At 35.9% G+C, this 17,367-nt stretch overlaps 1 protein-coding gene across 7 annotated transcripts in view; it reads left to right on the forward strand.

The window, feature by feature from the left end:
* LOC121296784 (lipopolysaccharide-responsive and beige-like anchor protein) overlaps positions 1–17,367 on the forward strand; it is a 295,937-nt gene that overhangs the window by 98,208 nt on the left and 180,362 nt on the right. For all 7 annotated transcript variants that reach the window (XM_041222596.1, XM_041222620.1, XM_041222603.1 and 4 more), the window contains 3 exons: positions 2,898–2,962; positions 6,759–6,867; positions 16,216–16,382. In XM_041222596.1, the coding sequence (XP_041078530.1) occupies positions 2,898–2,962; positions 6,759–6,867; positions 16,216–16,382 (341 nt within the window). The remainder of the gene's footprint in view (positions 1–2,897; positions 2,963–6,758; positions 6,868–16,215; positions 16,383–17,367) is intronic.

Below are 17,367 nucleotides of genomic sequence, written 5' to 3' on the forward strand. Positions count from 1 at the left end.
CAGGCACAACCGTCTTACTCAAAAGGCATCTGTTAAGTTTAGCAAATTAAACTTTAAATTGTTAAATAAAGAAGCTCAAGCTTTGACCTGTGGTATTTCCTAAATCACTTATTGTTTATCGTAGCAGGGCTAGATATGTATAAACACGGACTTCCGATCAAGTGAGGTAATAAGTGAAGAGTTAAACATGTCCGATTTAATTTTTCATTTGGCTAATGTTACCAGACTTCTGAAAACAGAATGGACGCTTTCTTGCCACTTGATATTAACAAAAGTTTAAACTTGTTTATTTTTGTTTTATTTTCCATGCCTTTTTTCAGATCTGTTAAATATCAGAAAGCATGAAGACATCTGCCACTGATCTAGTACATACTTTATAGCAATAGGAAATCATAACGCATGAAATCATTTAATATACTGATGCTCTGCAACTCTTCCCATTCAGTGCTAAATAATGTGTTATGATTTCTTTGTTGTAGTAGTGGCAGGCTTTGTTGCTTTTAATGTGGTTCCTCCATTGCCCCTGGAGCCTAGAACTTTACATATTCTGCATATCACTTTGTTTTATTATTATTGTGATGGCTGTGTATAAAGTGATGAAATATTAAACTTATCATGAAAGACGATGACTATTAAGCTCTTTTTTTCACAACTATTAAGTCAATTTTGGCTTCTCTCAGCTGCGGCTTATAAAATTGTTCAGGTTTACACCTTTTGTAATTATTGTCTGTTCAAAATCCTGAATGATGATATTATAAATGCTTTCGCTTGGGTTTGTTTATTTATTTATTTATTTTGCAACTTTTTTTTTTTTTAAACTTTGTGTGCTGATGGCAGTGATAGTATGTACTAGAGCTGGATAGAAGATGCAAAGCCAGTTGAGGACAGTGCCATCAGTTTGTTTGCTCCTTTACTTTTTTAACCATTCATGTCTATTTCCAGTGCAGTTCTAGTTTGGTTTGGTATACACAGTGGCTTTCAAAAGTATTCAGACCCCTGACCAATTCTCTCATATTATCGAATTACAAACGGTACATTGAAATTTCGTTCTGTTTGATATTTAATTTTTAAACACTGAAACTCAGAATCAATTATTATAAGGTGACATTGGTTTTATGTTGGGAAATATTTTTAAGAAAAATTGGAAGCCATGGAAGACTAACTCCTTTAGAGTTGTCATAGGCCTCTTGGTGGCCTCCCTGACTAGTGCCCTTCTCGCCCGGATAAGGGGACGGCCTTCTGTAGACAGATTCACAGTTGTGCCATATTCTCTCTATTTCTTAATAATGGACTTTACTGTGCTCCGAGGGATATTCAATGCCTTTGAAATGTTCTTCTATCCTACCCCTGATTGGTGCTTTTGAAGAACCTTAGTCCGGATTTGCTTTGAATGTTCCTTTGTCTTCATGACGTAGTTTTTGTTAGAAAATGTACTAACCAACTGTGGGACCTCCCAGAGACAGGTGTATTTAACCTGAAATCATGTGAAACACCTTAATTACACACAGGTGGACTCCCTTCAACTAATTATGTGACTTCTAAAGACAATTGGTTGCACCAGAGCTTATTTAGGTGTGTCATAGCAAAGGGGGTGAATACTTGTGCAGTCAATTATTTTCTGTTTTATATTTGTAATTAATTTAGAACAATTTGTAGATTTTATTTTTCACTTTGACATTATTAACTTTTATGTGTTGATCAGTGGCAAAAACTCCTAGTTAAATCCATTTTGATTGCATGTTGTAACACAATAAAATGTGGAAAAGTCCAAGGGGGGTGAATACTTTTGAAAGCCTGTGTGTGTTTGTGTATTGATGTTGAGACAGGGCAAATGTTCGAACAGTAATATTCATTATTTTGGGAAAGTGGACTTTGTGACCCACTTAGAAGCAGTCTGCAACCCACCTGACAAATGATGTATGGAACTTCCATATCAAGGAAATTACAAAAAGGGAAAGAAATACAAACTGAAATTAAAACAAGCAATAAAATGATGTAATGAACAGGACCTTACTAGACGCTTGTTCCTTAGATGCTGTAAAGTTTGGCATAGCTTGAGGACTGGTGACTTTTTAAAAAAATAAACAAACAAAACTGGTTCCAGTCCTGTAGCGCACACTGACTGTGACTATTGATCAAATCATTCACCTCATTCAGTCCCAACCAGTTGTAAAACCATACAGGAGCCAGAATTTAACACCTAAACAAGGCTGTCCGGGATAAATAATTTAAGAGAGCTATATAAATAAATATGTCTCTTGCTTTAGTGATACAATTACAGGTAATTATGATTTTAACTCTATGATTAATGAATGTATTTGATTTGTAGTCATGTAGCTGCCAACAGGGCACCTCTGAAAACAAGATGTTGAACCTCGCAGAGCTATGCTGTATAAATATTGATTAAAAAAATATATAAATAATACAAAATAAATCTGGATCTATTTTGAGGAGAGGTGGTTAATCTTGGATCAAGATAAGGAATTACTACTATAGATACGCAGAACCAAAATGATTCAAGTACAGCCTTGAATATGAGAAGTTCACAAACAACTTGGGTATTTATTTGTTAAATTAACCCTCAGATTTGTTTGTTACTAGTTTTACAATGTTCATAGTTGTATTTTCCTTTTCAAAAATGGTACAAATTACATGTTGGTGTAAACACCTTGATACATTTAGGCTAGTGTTTACTAACCAGATCCTTTCACCAATGAAATTCTGTTTTGCGGCTACATTTCCTTTACTTTTTGGATATTCAATTATGAGGTTTTGTCCCATAAGTAAATTAATGTTTAGCTGAATATTTATATACAGAGAGTTATCGTTATGACTTTAGAAGGATTTAAAAAGTGGGAAGCATTTTATATAAGTTCATGTAACTTGTGTCTTTTCAGGAATGGCAGAACTCCATTCAGAAGAACGCTGGGTTGGCCTTTATTGAACTTGTCAACGAGGGGAGGTAATTATCATTTGGAATTTTGACCTTCTGTAGGCACCTCTTCATTATGACTTGCTGCTTGAATCTATAAAATGCCTAAGGCCCCTGAAGTTTTACCCATATTGAGGACAAATCAATATATTTTGGAAAGATGATCCTGGGCTCAAGCCCCAGAGTTCAAGGCTTCATCAATACCTGGCTGTGCCATGTGGACTGGGGCAGAATGACAGAGCCATGATCCTTGACTTCGTGTGACACTCAAAATATTCAGGCCTCTCTTAAAGGGTGTCAACATTGTGTATTTTATTTGATGTGGTTGAGGTATATATTGGCAACTTAACTGCTGATTTTTCCTATTTCATTATTTTTGCCATGGCATAGTACTGTAAGTTCTAATTCTATTGTCTAAAAAAAACAACTTTCTGCATTCCTAAAAAGAAATGTAAGTAATACTGCTCAGAGTTAATTGCTTTACATGCCTCATGTGACACATACACTGATTTTAAGATGTTTATTGACATAGTTTTTTCTGTTGATATCTTCTGATCTCAGAATTAATGCTTCCCTAAATTCAGAGAGCTGTGTACATTTATAGCACCACACAGGCTATACTATACTGAGTGTAAGTGCATTGAAAAATGTTTTGCTTTAAGTGTAATGTGATCCTAATTCCTAGTTAGAGAGAAAAAAAAATAGCCTTTTAAAAGCAATAAAAAAAAAGGTAAGTAAGATTTATGCTAATGAGGATCTGGTCTGGCAGAAGCATCGTTTAGGGGCTGGGGGTATGCTTCTACTAGTCCTGCTCCCTAGAGTACCAAAAGTACCAAGGGTGTTGGGTTACAGTGCAAAGACCTGGCCTGTTGTTGTTTCACTTTGCACGGCCCTGACCTGTCTTGACCTTGCTTGGAAAGTGGCTGTTCTGGATTTGGCCCTTGATTAATGTTTTATTAGTACAGATAACACAGGGATTTATGCACATGCAGTGGAGTTGGTAAGGTCTGTCTATGTCAGATGCATATCATTAACAAATCAATTAGTGTCGCTAAAGTGAAAGTAATTCAAACCAAGTGAATAATCTTTCCACCCTCCCAGTCCCAATTGAAATGCAGTGTTTTTACTTTGTGAAAAAGCTTGTATATATTATATACAAAGACTGTTATCTTGCACTGATAAACTGGCTTGCTTTGTTGTTGTATTATCTCAGAAGGGGAATGCTTCTCTGATCATACTTGTGTGCCGTCTCTCTTGCTGACTTGGTTTTAATACAAAGTGCTTAATGATCATTATAGTACTTTTGATTCTACTACTTGTATATGATGCGAAGTGTTCTTAAAAAAGACACAACTGGTCCGCTAGAAGTAAAATCATTTATGAGATTAACACCTGTGTGTTAAAAAAATATATATATATACACACACACACATACACAGTGCCCATAGAAAGTCTACACCCCCTTTCAAAATGTTCACCTTTTGTTGCCTTATAGCCTGGAAGTAAAATACTTCTTTTTTTTTTTTTTTTCATTAATCTACACATCCTATCCCACAACTTCCAAGTGAAAAAAAATATTCTAGAAATTTGTAGAAAATTAATTAAAAATAAAAACTAAAATAACTTGGTTGGATATGTGTCCACCCCCTTGTAATAGCAATCACACACCAAGTTAAGTGGCTTCCACCTGTGTTAAATTATAATAGATTTCAGGATAAATTCAGCAGTTCCTGTAGGTTCCTTCTGCTGGGTATTGCATTTCAAAGCAAAGACTCAATCATAAGCACCAAGGCGCTTTCAAAAGAACTCCGGGACAAAGCTGTTGAAAGGCACAGATCAGGGGATGGGTATAAAAAAATATAAAAGTCCTTGAATATCCCTTGGAGCACGGTCAAGATGATCATTAAGAAACGGAAGACCCTGCCTAGATCAGGCCATCCCTCCATACTGGATGACCGAGCAAGAAGGAGACTGATCAGAGAGGCTACCAAGAGGCCAATGGCAACTTTGCAAGAGCTACAGACTTTTATGTCCAAGACTGGTCAAAGTGTGCATGTGAAAACACTATCCCAAGCACTCCACAAATCTGGCCTGTATGGTAGGGTTGTAAGAAGAAAGCCATTACTCAAGAAAGCCCACCTTGAATCCCATTTGGTATGCAAAAAAACACCTCAGGAGATTCTGTAGCCTTGTGGTAAAAAGCTTTGATGTCTGCCGAAACTAAAAACGAAGTTTTTGGCCTAAATGCTAATCGTTATGTTTGGTGCAAACACAACTCACCCAAAGAACACCATCCCTACTGTGAAACATGGTGGTGGCAGCATTATTTTATGGGGATGTTTCTCATCTGCAGAGACTGGGGCACTTGTCAGGATAGAAAGGAAAATGAACGGAGCAAAGTACAGAGAAGACCTTGAGGAAAACCTGCTGCCCTCTGCAAGAAAGCTGAAACTGGGACCAAAGTTCACCTTTCAGCATGACAACGACCCAAAGCACACAGCCAAAGCTACACTGGAGTGGTTAAGGAACAAAAAGGTAAATGTCCTTGAGTGGCCCAGTCAGAGCGCCGACATAAATCCAATCGAAAATTTGTGGCATGACTTGAAGATTGCTGTCCAACGCTCCCCAAGGAACTTGACAGAGCTTGAACAGTTTTATGAAGAATGGTCAAATATTGCCAAATCTAGGTGTGCAAAGTTGGTAGAGACCTATCCCAACAGACTCACAGCTGTAATTGCTGCCAAGGGTGCTTCCACCAAGTATATATATATATATATATATATATATATATATATATATATATATATATATATATATATATATATATATATTTCTCAATAAAAACTTTTTTTCCCCTTAACAGTGTGGAGTATGGTGTGTAGATAAGTGGAAAAAAATCCTCATTTTAAATGCATGAAAATGACACTGACACAAAAAATTGTGAAAAAAGTTCAAGGGTGTGTAGACTTTCTATACGGCACTATATGTGGTGACTTTTAAAAAATCAATTTGTATTAAAGGTCAGTTTTTAGTAGATTTGTATTAACTTGACAAACAAAATACAGTTATCTAATTCTTAATCTGAATATCTTTTCAATTATGTACCAGCAGTGAGGCATTTTTTAATGCTATTCTGATAATCACTTGCATGCTTATAAGATAATGCATGGTTAATATCAACTCCAATTTGAGTTGGCTGGGAAGTCAAGTAGACTGTATAAGTTAATTGTAATAAAATTAAAAATATCTGCAAAATCAGCTATTTTGATATCATCCCTTTTACATCTTTCAATAACAGTAGCATTTACAATGCTTGTGAGTGCTGCAAAATAGGGGGTTATAGGGAATGCTGTTTGTGTTTATGGTCATTCTGGCTTTAAAAGATCACTTTTGAAAATTGGCCTGGGTCAGCAAAAGTCAGCTCTTACTACTGTGTAACATAACCTCCAGATGACTTTCAGAAGCACAGAACATGAATCTGAGCAAGGCAGACATTTAGGTAAAACCTAGTGTGCTAGCCAGGAAGTACAATATTACTTGTGTATCCTAATAAGGAGAAACAATCTTTTTGCAAACTACTTTGCTTTTGCAGCATTGAATGAATTTGAGTTAATAACATTTCCAGCGGGATACATTCCATGTTGTGTGGTGTCTTGCAAAGCTAGCTCTTTTTTCGAGTAACACAGGCAATAGTTTTTGTTACAGTCCGATAATGAGTGACTGGCACTGAAATCCGTTACTTACGTTTTCAATAGCTAGTCATGTCAAGTCACAGCCTCGACCCAGGTGTCCCCATGCCGGTATTTAATAATCTTTTCTCTTGAAGGTTGTTGAGTCACACTATGAAAGATCACCTGGCGAGGGTTGCAAACGAGGCAGAGTTCATACTTAGCAGACAGAGGGCAGAGGATATCCAGAAGCATGCCGAGTTTGAGGTATGTCCTTTCAATTGAAACAAACGCACGAAAACAGGAATAAAACAATTTAAAAAAATGTATTTCAACGACAGATTGTAACAATCTATTTAATGTTGTATGGTTTTTGTATGTTGATGGACCTAAAGGTTCTGTTGTTAATTGTATTCTAATATCTGTTTCTTATGACTTTGATAGATAGATAGATAGAGGTCCCACTTTATTTTGAGGGCTTTTTTTAGTTTATTAACTGTTAACAAATATTGTTAATTTTTAGTTAAGGGTTAGAGTTGATAAAAAACCTGATTTAATTTACTAAACTTTACTATAGTAACAATATAAACAGATTTCAGCCATATGATCAACCTGGTTATTGATCATCCATAGGGCTCAGGTGTTTGATTGATCATCCATAGGGCTCTGGTATTCGCAGTTTTAGATGGCCTAGTGTATAGTATTAACTAACAGTTAACAGAAAATAATTAATGTACATTAACGTGCTTATTAGATGTCTAATAGTTAATAAACAAAAAAAGGCCTTTCAAATAATTATTTGCTTTAAATAAACAAAAAGTGTTTAAGGTGTACAAATGTCTTTTTGTGTAATGTGGCACAGCTGGCAAAAAAGAACTGCTCATCGCTGTTCAGAAATGTGTCCACACCTCATCTGTGGCTAGTTACCTTTCCCTGCAAACAGAGATGTTGTCACAAGTCTGCGGTGTCATTCTGTCATTTGTGGAACAGCAGGCTTGATTCTTCATTACACAAAGGGTTTTGGGCACGGAGCTGAACGGAGATGAAATGCAAATCTCTTCAGTTCATTGCCCAATAATCATTAGACAAAGATGAGGCTGACATTTTGCGTGCTGGATTTTTGCGGAATCTTCATGCATGACATGGCATCATTGATTAAGTGAACACTCCTTTAGTGTATGCTGCGAGTTGCATATTCCACACGTGCTGAGAGGAGGCTGGTATTGCCAGCTGAAACAATGACAAAGCATATAGGACAGACGAGTAGAATTCAAAAGAAGCTGGGATGTGCGTCTGCAGCCACTTATGTTTAGAAACTAATTTTCTGTCATCCTTAAATTTTAGTTTATTTTTATTTGTCATATTTTCTCTGCCTTGCTGATTTGGCCAGTAGAATGGATTACACTGAAGAGCTGTCAGAGATTTGTGGAATTTGTCTCCATTCGTTACACAGTGTGGATGTTTTTGCTAGTCCTTGCACTGCAATGTGACAATCCAATTGGTGGTTTTGGATATCTGATTAGCTCACTGGTCACCTTATTCTTTGCTGTAATATGGCACCTAAATTTCACACCTAGATTGAAATCAGACAGTTCTGTGCTTTGAGATATGCTGTCAAACTGGGCTGTGCCACCTGTTACTCAACCCTTTATTGCTACTGCCATCTGAAATCCGCAAATCAGCAACCAGCCCAGACATGGTATGATGCAGTAGATGCTGTATTTAGGGGGTTGTGCAACCCTTTTTTTTAGGACAATGTATGTTATGGGAAAATTTCCAAATATACTATACCTAGGTTTGATTGGGCAATCCTATGGTAACCTTTTTTTGTACAGATGCTACAATATTTAATGTGAAAGTTGAATTACAAATATGTGTGTAGTTTGACCTCAATTTATTGGTATACTAAAATGTACAGTGTACACATATACATCAGTGCAGTGAAGTTTACCGTGAGTCCATTCAGAATTAACATTATTAGCAACCTGCACTGTATTGTTGGAAAGACAGTATGTACATGCAATCATATTTTAAGCTATGGAGGTTTAAGTTGTGGATCAAAACGGTATAAATCATATTAATAGACCACTTGATTTGCACTGGCTGTCTTATAAAGTCTGCCAGTTATTGCCTTAAACTATGCTCTGATATTCTAAAATCCTGGGACACCTGGTCCCAGTGGGTTTCATTTTAAAAGATCCGGAACCATCCATGAGACAGTGTCCTTGTAGCACTAACACAAATGCAAATTCAGTACAAATAAGGACATTCTTGGCAAATGAAGGGGATGCTTTCAGAGATCTGAGAACTTGATCTTTGCCCCCAAGTTTAAAATCTGAACATAAAGTGCCACCTGGGGAATTGTTATAAAGGCTCCTGGAGAGAAAGAAAGCCGATGTAGAAAAATGAAGGCTTTAAAGTACAATGGCGAACAAAAGTCACCGAATGACAATGTCTGACAGCCACTTCAATTCTGAAATGATGCCCCTGTCACCCAACGCCTCGAAGTATTGATTTTCCTCTACATGGAAAGAATCTAATCCAATGAAACAGATATAGCATTGTCCCCTCAATAGCAGCCATCAAGGTTAACACAGGCAGAACACTTATCAAAGTATCTCTCCTACTTCTTGTTTTAATGGACTGGTCACAATGCACAGATGGCAGCTTCTTCATCTCCTCCCAAGCAGCATTTTCCAAAAACACATTCATCTATCCTATTAGCTGATGCTCAGAATAATATTCTGAGCCGCATGCACTTCAAGGTCAAGCAAGTTGAAAATCATATATATTCAAGTCATTTTTTTTGACAAATAAACTGGAACTAGGAACTCTTTCTAAATGAACAATACTTTGTTTTGCTTAGTTTGGTATCTATAGTATAAAAAAGCCATAGTAAAAAAATATTTATTGTAGCATTTCATTGTGACACCATCTGTTTTATCATTTTTCCCCTGATGCATTTCAGCAGAGCAGATTACACTGGATACTAAAAATAAGGGTACGGTTATGAGAAATAAAGGAAAAAAGAAAGAATCATCATATATCTGGTTTCTACCTCAATGTCAAAAATTCCAATATAATGATGCATACAGTAAAATTCTCTCACTCCCAAGCTGTACCTAGGGACTTCATTAGGCATTCGGGAGGGAGAAAGAGAGCAGTGAGCAGGCTACAGACATGTGTTTTTATTCTTTTTATTTTTTACAGCAGCAATTCCCAGTTTGCATTATCTGATCCAGAGCTATCTCTGATACTCAGACAAGTGAACTATGGGGGGGGGGGGGGATATGCTTACATGTCTTAAAGCAAAATTCACATATCAAACCTAAAACAGCAAAATGGATTTACAGAGTACTCTTTAGTGATATTCACTAATAGCACTCTAGACTGTTAATGAAACATCTCTGCATTAACTGGTATAATAAAACTATGTCTACTATTAATACTGATACAGTAGTGTCCGGCTAAGAGGACACCCCTTGGGAAGCAAGCAAAGTGTTCTTCTAGCCAAAGTGTTGTCTAAGACAGAGTTAGTCACCACACACAAACTGAATCAATAAATAAATAAATACTTGGGTATTACTTGTCATGACGCACATGCAATAAAACATATGCAATGAATTGAATAAGTAAAAACAAAACAATAGGCAAATGTATATTAATACACTATAATAATAAAGTAACAGACAAACTAACATCAATAAAACTATAGCAAAACCACACAGTCAAAAAGCTTATCGATATATAGTATGAAATTAGCTGCAGGGTGTGTTTTGGGCTACCACAATGGTAGAGACAAAAATAATGGGCGTTACTTAGGGTTAACTTAATGTTAATACACATGAACTGTCAAACTAAATTAACACAGCACCTCTACACGTTACAAAATGCAGCAGCAATATACAAGACATGCACATTATTTAACAGAATGGTGAAGCAACTCACCAGAACAAGAAACACCAAATTGCTCAACGACTTGTGTCTGATTCGGGTTTTTTCAGGAGCTTGAACAATTTCCGACTTTGTGTAGCAAGAGAAGCAGCTGCGGATTTTGCTGTTTGTTTACATGGCATGTTGTAGCAATAAGTTTTCTGTTGCAGCAATCAGAAAACAAAACGAGGCAATGATATGACGGCAGTTTTCAGGAAAGATTTAATAAACCAATCAGTGTCCCTCAAGACACTGTCACGATGACAAGTCGCTTTTTTACAAAACAGTACTGTATCCATTGTGAACGAACCGCTACTAGTGCCAAGAAGGTGTTCTTTTAGGTGAAATTTCTGTTCCTTTATTCGGAGCATTTACAATGGGGAAAAATCTTTCACCACAAGGGTGTTCACTTAGGTGAAGTGTTCTCTTCGGAGACTACTGTGCTAATCATAACAAAACTGCGTCTTGAAGACCGAAATAAGAACCCCTTTCTTTTTCACGCTGACATTTCCTTTAAAACTATAGCATGGTAGGTACAGAAAATTCTAAGGATTTTACACTAAGTGGATTCCCGCTTCAGTTTACTTCAGTGAAGCACAACAGGGGTTACCTAGCTATAAAGTACTTGCTTATCTTGTGCACTAAGAAACACACAACATATTAACTTAAGCCTTATTTACAAATACTGCACTATACCGACTATAATTTAGCAGACTATATAAATATTGTTGGTAGCAGCATTTTCAGGCACATCGAATTGTCAGTATTAGTAGATAATGGACCAGTTTTTTCATGATTGAGAGGGATCATATTTTGTATCTTGTTTAATAATTTAGGGCTCTTGCATTCACTCAGTAGTTTGTGTAGGGTTTGTAAAGTGTATAATTAATTTTTTTTCAAATCTTTTCATATTTATAATATATATCCTTATTTCATGTAATAGTTTGATTCCAAGGTTACTAATATGAATGCTAATGATAAAAGAGCACTCCCTTCTTCTTTATTTAAAACATAATCTGTAATTTTAAGTTGTAATCATATTGTTTTAGAAAATACACCAGGACAGTAAAGCAGCAATCTGATTACAGTTAATTGCTGTATTTGATTTTGTCTAAAGATAGCTGGGAAAGTCAATTTAATTAAAGCAAATTATAACATGGTAAGCCTATGAAGTGAAAAGCAACAACCAATTCCTACAAAAGACTGCTGCAGGGACACCAGCTCCCATGTTTCTATATCAGGAGCTCCGAATCTACCCTACTGCCCTAAAAACAATCATATTTCATTGTTAATGAAGTTCTATAAAAGAGAGTTCGACTCTTGTCCTAAAGCAGGTATCAAAGCAGATCACATGGTGCTACAGAGGCGCATCATCTGAGGATCTTTTTCACATTAAGGATCCTATTAGAAAGAAAACACTAAAAGGTAATTGAATTTTCCTCAGTTATCTTCATCTCTGTCAGCTCCTGCTATAATAACTTACTCTCAGGAGCAGAGATAACTCAATTCTGTCCAGCAAGCATATGTTATGAATCTCCAAAGCAAACTTGTCTAAATCATTCTGGTCCTCTATCAAGGTTTCCTGTGGATATGAACTCTGACAGGGAGCAAACATAAATTTATTTTTATCTATTTAATAATTCACTTCCTAGTGTCTCGCATTTCACTGAAAGCATCCTTAGAGCCGCACATTACTAGAAATTCCATTACCAAACCTAATGTTCGAAGGGGAAAAAGTATTCAATCCCGATTTAACTTTAGTAGACTGCACAAGCGTTTTTAGCTGTAGCGCTTTACTGCTTTCTAAATATTGAATTTGTATGGCTATTTGAAGACGAGTGTTGTTTTTTAAGGTGGCACTTACAGCAAGTGTCTCTCCATGTGATTAGGTTAAGGATGAGGGTTTCGAGTAGGATTGCAAATGAGTTGTGTTGAACACACATGGTACGGCTTAGAAGTCATCAGGAATGCTCTGCAACAGCAAATGTAATTAATGTTTGCTTACACAGATATTTAGCAAAAGAAAGAGGGATGCAAATGGATATCCTTGTCTTTCAAACTTCATCAGTCCCCACTTCCAGTTTTTAGCACTATAACCTATATCTGTTTTTTTTTTTCTGCAATGTCATGCAATCCTGTCACCTGCAAACTCGGGAGCCTGACCTGTGCGACCTGCCGCTGGTCCACAGTTAGTTGACTGATTTTTACCTTTTGTGTAAAAAGCTTCATTTTAGTAGCAGACAAAATGAATAGTAGATTGGGGAGGCATAACATTGAGAGGAGACTCCATGATTTTTAAATTGATTTCCCCGTCTTACAAAATCTGAAGAAATGTCGTCACTTTGTCTGACATTTAGTATTCCAAATACAAGTACTAAACCTTGTATTGTTATAAATATTGTTGGACTTGAATTGCATTCCATTCAGGTTCTATTTTTACAAATTCAGTCATTCCATAACTAAAGTTTGCAAGTGCTATAAAATTTACAAATATTTGCTATTCAAAAAAGACCCACTTCAAACACTGTATTTAACATTGTCTGCTGCAGTGTGTCTTCACATCCTATCCTTGGGGAGTAAATGGATCCCTGCGTCCTGGATTGCTTCAAAGTGTCAGTGCAGCACGCAAGCTGTGCTGTTTTAACTAGACACCCAATATAGCCAATACAAAGTATGTTTTGTATTGAATTTCCCACTTGCATTAACTTGCTGTGCTGTGACCTCTGAAATAAGTTACCCCCACTATAACTGTGGTATTACTGTATTGATTTATTTTTCATTTCCAGTGTTTCAATGCTGTCTGAGCTACTGCTTTCATTTTGTAGTACAACAATAACAATGATATCCAAAAAAAAAAAAAAAAAAACAATTCTGTTGTGTCAGATATATAAATTGAAAAGGGACTTCAAAACGGAAGTCAATGCAGGTAATGCAAATAAATGTATTGCAGTCTGTCAAAATTATTTTAGTGTCTTAAAACAGCCGCTATGCATAACTGCCCTATTTGAACATGCTTTATTTGTATTACAACATTACAACCCGACATTACAGTAGTTTGTAGTAATCTTGTAAGGGAATCCAGTTCTATTGACTTTCCCAGGTTTTAATTCAACTGTACCGATTTGTTCATACAAGACCATTAAACTGTGCAGAATTTTAGGACCGTAGTGGTCTGTGTGGATGGACCTAAGTGCAAATTTATGCCGTCTAAGCAATTCAATTTTAGATAGCCAATTACTACATTTATTAGACACAAAATTAATTTTACACTTTTTAATAAAGTTACAGAAATTTTAACCTAGTAGAGTGAATGAAGGCATCTATTTGTATTTATTATTTATTTATTTTGGTAGCTATATGATTTGAATAAAGAACCTCCAGTTAGTCTAAAACTGTCCAGTGCTCTGAACTGGCTGGAAAGATCTAAAATATACTGGTATTTCTTTTATTAGTTTTTTCCTTGTAGTGAAAGTCCATCATGTACAGAAAAATAATGTAACAAGTCAACTTGTTAGAATGTCTCTAAATAAATAATCAATTATTTAAAAATTAAGGAATCTGAATTGCTAAATAATTTGTTTCCATTAATAAAATATTTTGCCGTTCACATGGACAATTATTGTCAGGTCTCCAAGTGACACAAATTCTGTACATAACTTTACTTTGAGTGCAGCTTCTAACATAGAATTTAATGTTGTTGTTGGATCTCAGTGATTGCACTGTATTTTTTTAAAGATCAAAATATGTTTTGGCACTGGACACAGTACTGCTGAAAGTAGTTACTACAGAACACCCTGCAGTGTTTACAAGAAACACATTACTATAACTTTCCTGTGCTGTCTATCACATCAATCTATTTAAAAACATAATACTGATTAGTTTTTAGATTTTTATTCGCATATTAAAGGCCATAAATCACCTGGATTATACATTTCTCAACGTTTACAGAGCAGGTAGCTATAAATTTCATTTTGATTTCTTTTCCTTAACTCAGTACTGGAGCACCAGTACCCCAGAACCGCTCAGATTAAGAACAAAAAAAAAAAAAAAAAAGCATAGTGTAATGACATTTACTAATTACTCTTTTAAAAGCATTCTCCAAGAGAAAGATAATTTAAGCAACATGATGGATGCAGATGCCTCTGCTTGTCGTTTTCTGTTCCCATACAACACTATTTGTTTAAATTGGAGCACCAGCATTGTTGCAGGAAAGAGCGTAAATGCTACACTATGATGCTGCTGGCGTACACTCCTCAGCATTTCCAGCTGATTTTGTGACCTGTGATGCATGAATAAAAACAACAAAACAATCAGTATTTTGCTAACATATGGAGAAAACAGCATGCTGATGCATTTCCTGCATTTAGTAAACCCCAGGGGTACAGGTTTATCGGTAACAGTTTCCAGTAAGAATGCAGATTGATGAATGGGTTAATGTTTTAAGTTCTGCTGTTAGTTGAATAAAACATTTTTGTTAGATTTCCATTTTTTCATGTTTTAAGGTCAAACTTGACTTGAATGTTCCACAAAGAGACAGAGATTGAGAATTGGCAAAGAATAGCCCTCTAATGTGATTTATACCTGTGGATTCTATGTCAAATATGTGAAGTTGCTGTTCAAATTGAAGAGGACGATCCATTATAGAGCACTTTAGGATGTTTTTTTTTTCTTTTTTTTAACGGCACAAATACTATAACAATGACATCTTATGAACCAATTAAGCTGGGCTTTTGAAATTAGTGTCTCTTAAAAAGCACATATGTTACAAGCATTGACTTTAAAAAAAAAAAAAAAAAATATATATATATATATATATATATATATATATATATATATATATATATATATATATATATTTTAAAGTCAATGCTTGTAACATATGTGCTTTATATATATATATATGTATATATAATTTGCCACAAGTATGTGCAGTGTATGCATTAAAAGCTTTTGGGCTCTGTTTTGAGGCAAGAAGATATAAAACTACATAGAACCCGCTTGTTTATTTCACAGGCAGAGATTCAAAACCTGCCTTTTATTGTCTTGCTCTTTGAACACTCAATGGGTGACTTTCACCATCAGCATGAGTCTGAGAGATCGAGTGCTGCCAGCCCACCATCTTAACTGGTTGATGGAGTCCTAGTTGAAATAGAACAAGTCTGATTTAAAATCTCTTTCAGGACGTTCAAGTAGCCAAGCAGACTGTCTAGTAGGGGTGCCTGCTTCAGGTATTTGTATCCCCATGTGGAGTGATTTGTGGCCCTCTTTACAGATTTCACCTGTAGTATATATCAAATGCTACTCACAACATTAACTTTTACAATTACATTTCAATCATGGTATATTTAAACTTACATTAATTGTCAAACTTGCATTGTATATATTCATAAAATGAATGTACTTGTACATGCTGACCAGTAAACACATCTACAATATAAACATTATATAGAAGGTGTGATATTATAGCAGCCTGTGACATTTATTTCACTTTGAGTTGCATTGAAGTGCAAATGGGAAAAAAAAACCTTTCATCTATGAATTTAAATAGTATCATCAGAAAATAGATACTGAAAACCTTTTGTTCAAAAGCAATAAAACAAATCTTTCACCTAAAGCTTGTTCGGTGATTATGTTTGTGTTTGATTTTTAAGTTAAAATATAACATTTTAATTTTCTTGACAGTCTCAGAGCGCCCAGTATTCAGCAGAAAAACGAGATGAAGAGAAGATGTGTGATCATTTGATACGCGCAGCCAAATATCGGGACCACGTGACGGCAACTCAGCTGATCCAGAAAATCGTCCACATCCTCACAGACAAGCATGGAGCCTGGGGGAGCTCTGCTCCAAGGTAACCAACATTTCAGAAATGCTGCTCACTGTTACAGGTATTGTTCAGTGTAGCGAGATATACGAGATCAGGGTAGAAGAATGCCCTTACTGATTTAAGGCACCCAGAACTGCCTGGGAGACAGAGATGGGAATGTAGGCCCTGGATTTGTGTTCCAGGTATTGCAGTGGGAAATGTGAGCCTGCTCTCCTTTCGGAAAGTGTTGTGAGATGTTTTAGTCTGCACAAAGCAAAGTCCACAGGTTTACCCCTACTTATTACTTGAAGTTGTGGTTTGAAGTCTAACCTAAAGCAAACTGATCATCCTAGTGTAGAGTTTCCTGTAGTAGGCCAGCAAAGTACAAGGAGGAACACCGAGTGCTCCTATCTTAACCTTTAAGTGTTTTACCACTGCTTTAGGGGTGACCCTTTCCCTCTGTTAAAATATCACTAATTATCACCTTTTTACAGTGGTCTGCAACAAGCAAAATCCTCTGGAGTTTGCTGAAAAGTGTCTTAATCGTGTTAATGGCTGTATGAGAATTGCAAGATCAACTAATTTTACATTTTCACTTGAAACATGATTTTATAATGAATCTAAAGAACTTGTGGTTTGTGTAGTAGTTCTATTGCAGCATGAGTGAATGTTGCCAACCCATCTCTCAGGCAGTTTGAACCCAGTTTGCACCCCAAGCCACACATTTCTGCTTATCGGGGAAATATACAATTATTGAATCCTGTATATTGTTACGGATTGTTTTTAATAAACAAAAAACAAAATGGATACTACTGTGTTGCAGTTTGGTTGTAGCTTCTTATATGCACATGTACAAGCAGTGGCATCACAGCAGTCTTCAGAGTTGATTTGTGCAGAAATATTACTTTTATTACATTTTTTGTATATATCTCTTGTTTTTTTTGACTGGGTGTACTTTACATGAATGGCATTTAAAATAACAGTAACTTTGCATTTCCTTGTAATAAGTATTTGCTCCTTTCCATGTGCT

The sequence above is a fragment of the Polyodon spathula genome, chromosome 2, assembly GCF_017654505.1.
Source record: "Polyodon spathula isolate WHYD16114869_AA chromosome 2, ASM1765450v1, whole genome shotgun sequence".
Taxonomy (NCBI): domain Eukaryota; kingdom Metazoa; phylum Chordata; class Actinopteri; order Acipenseriformes; family Polyodontidae; genus Polyodon; species Polyodon spathula.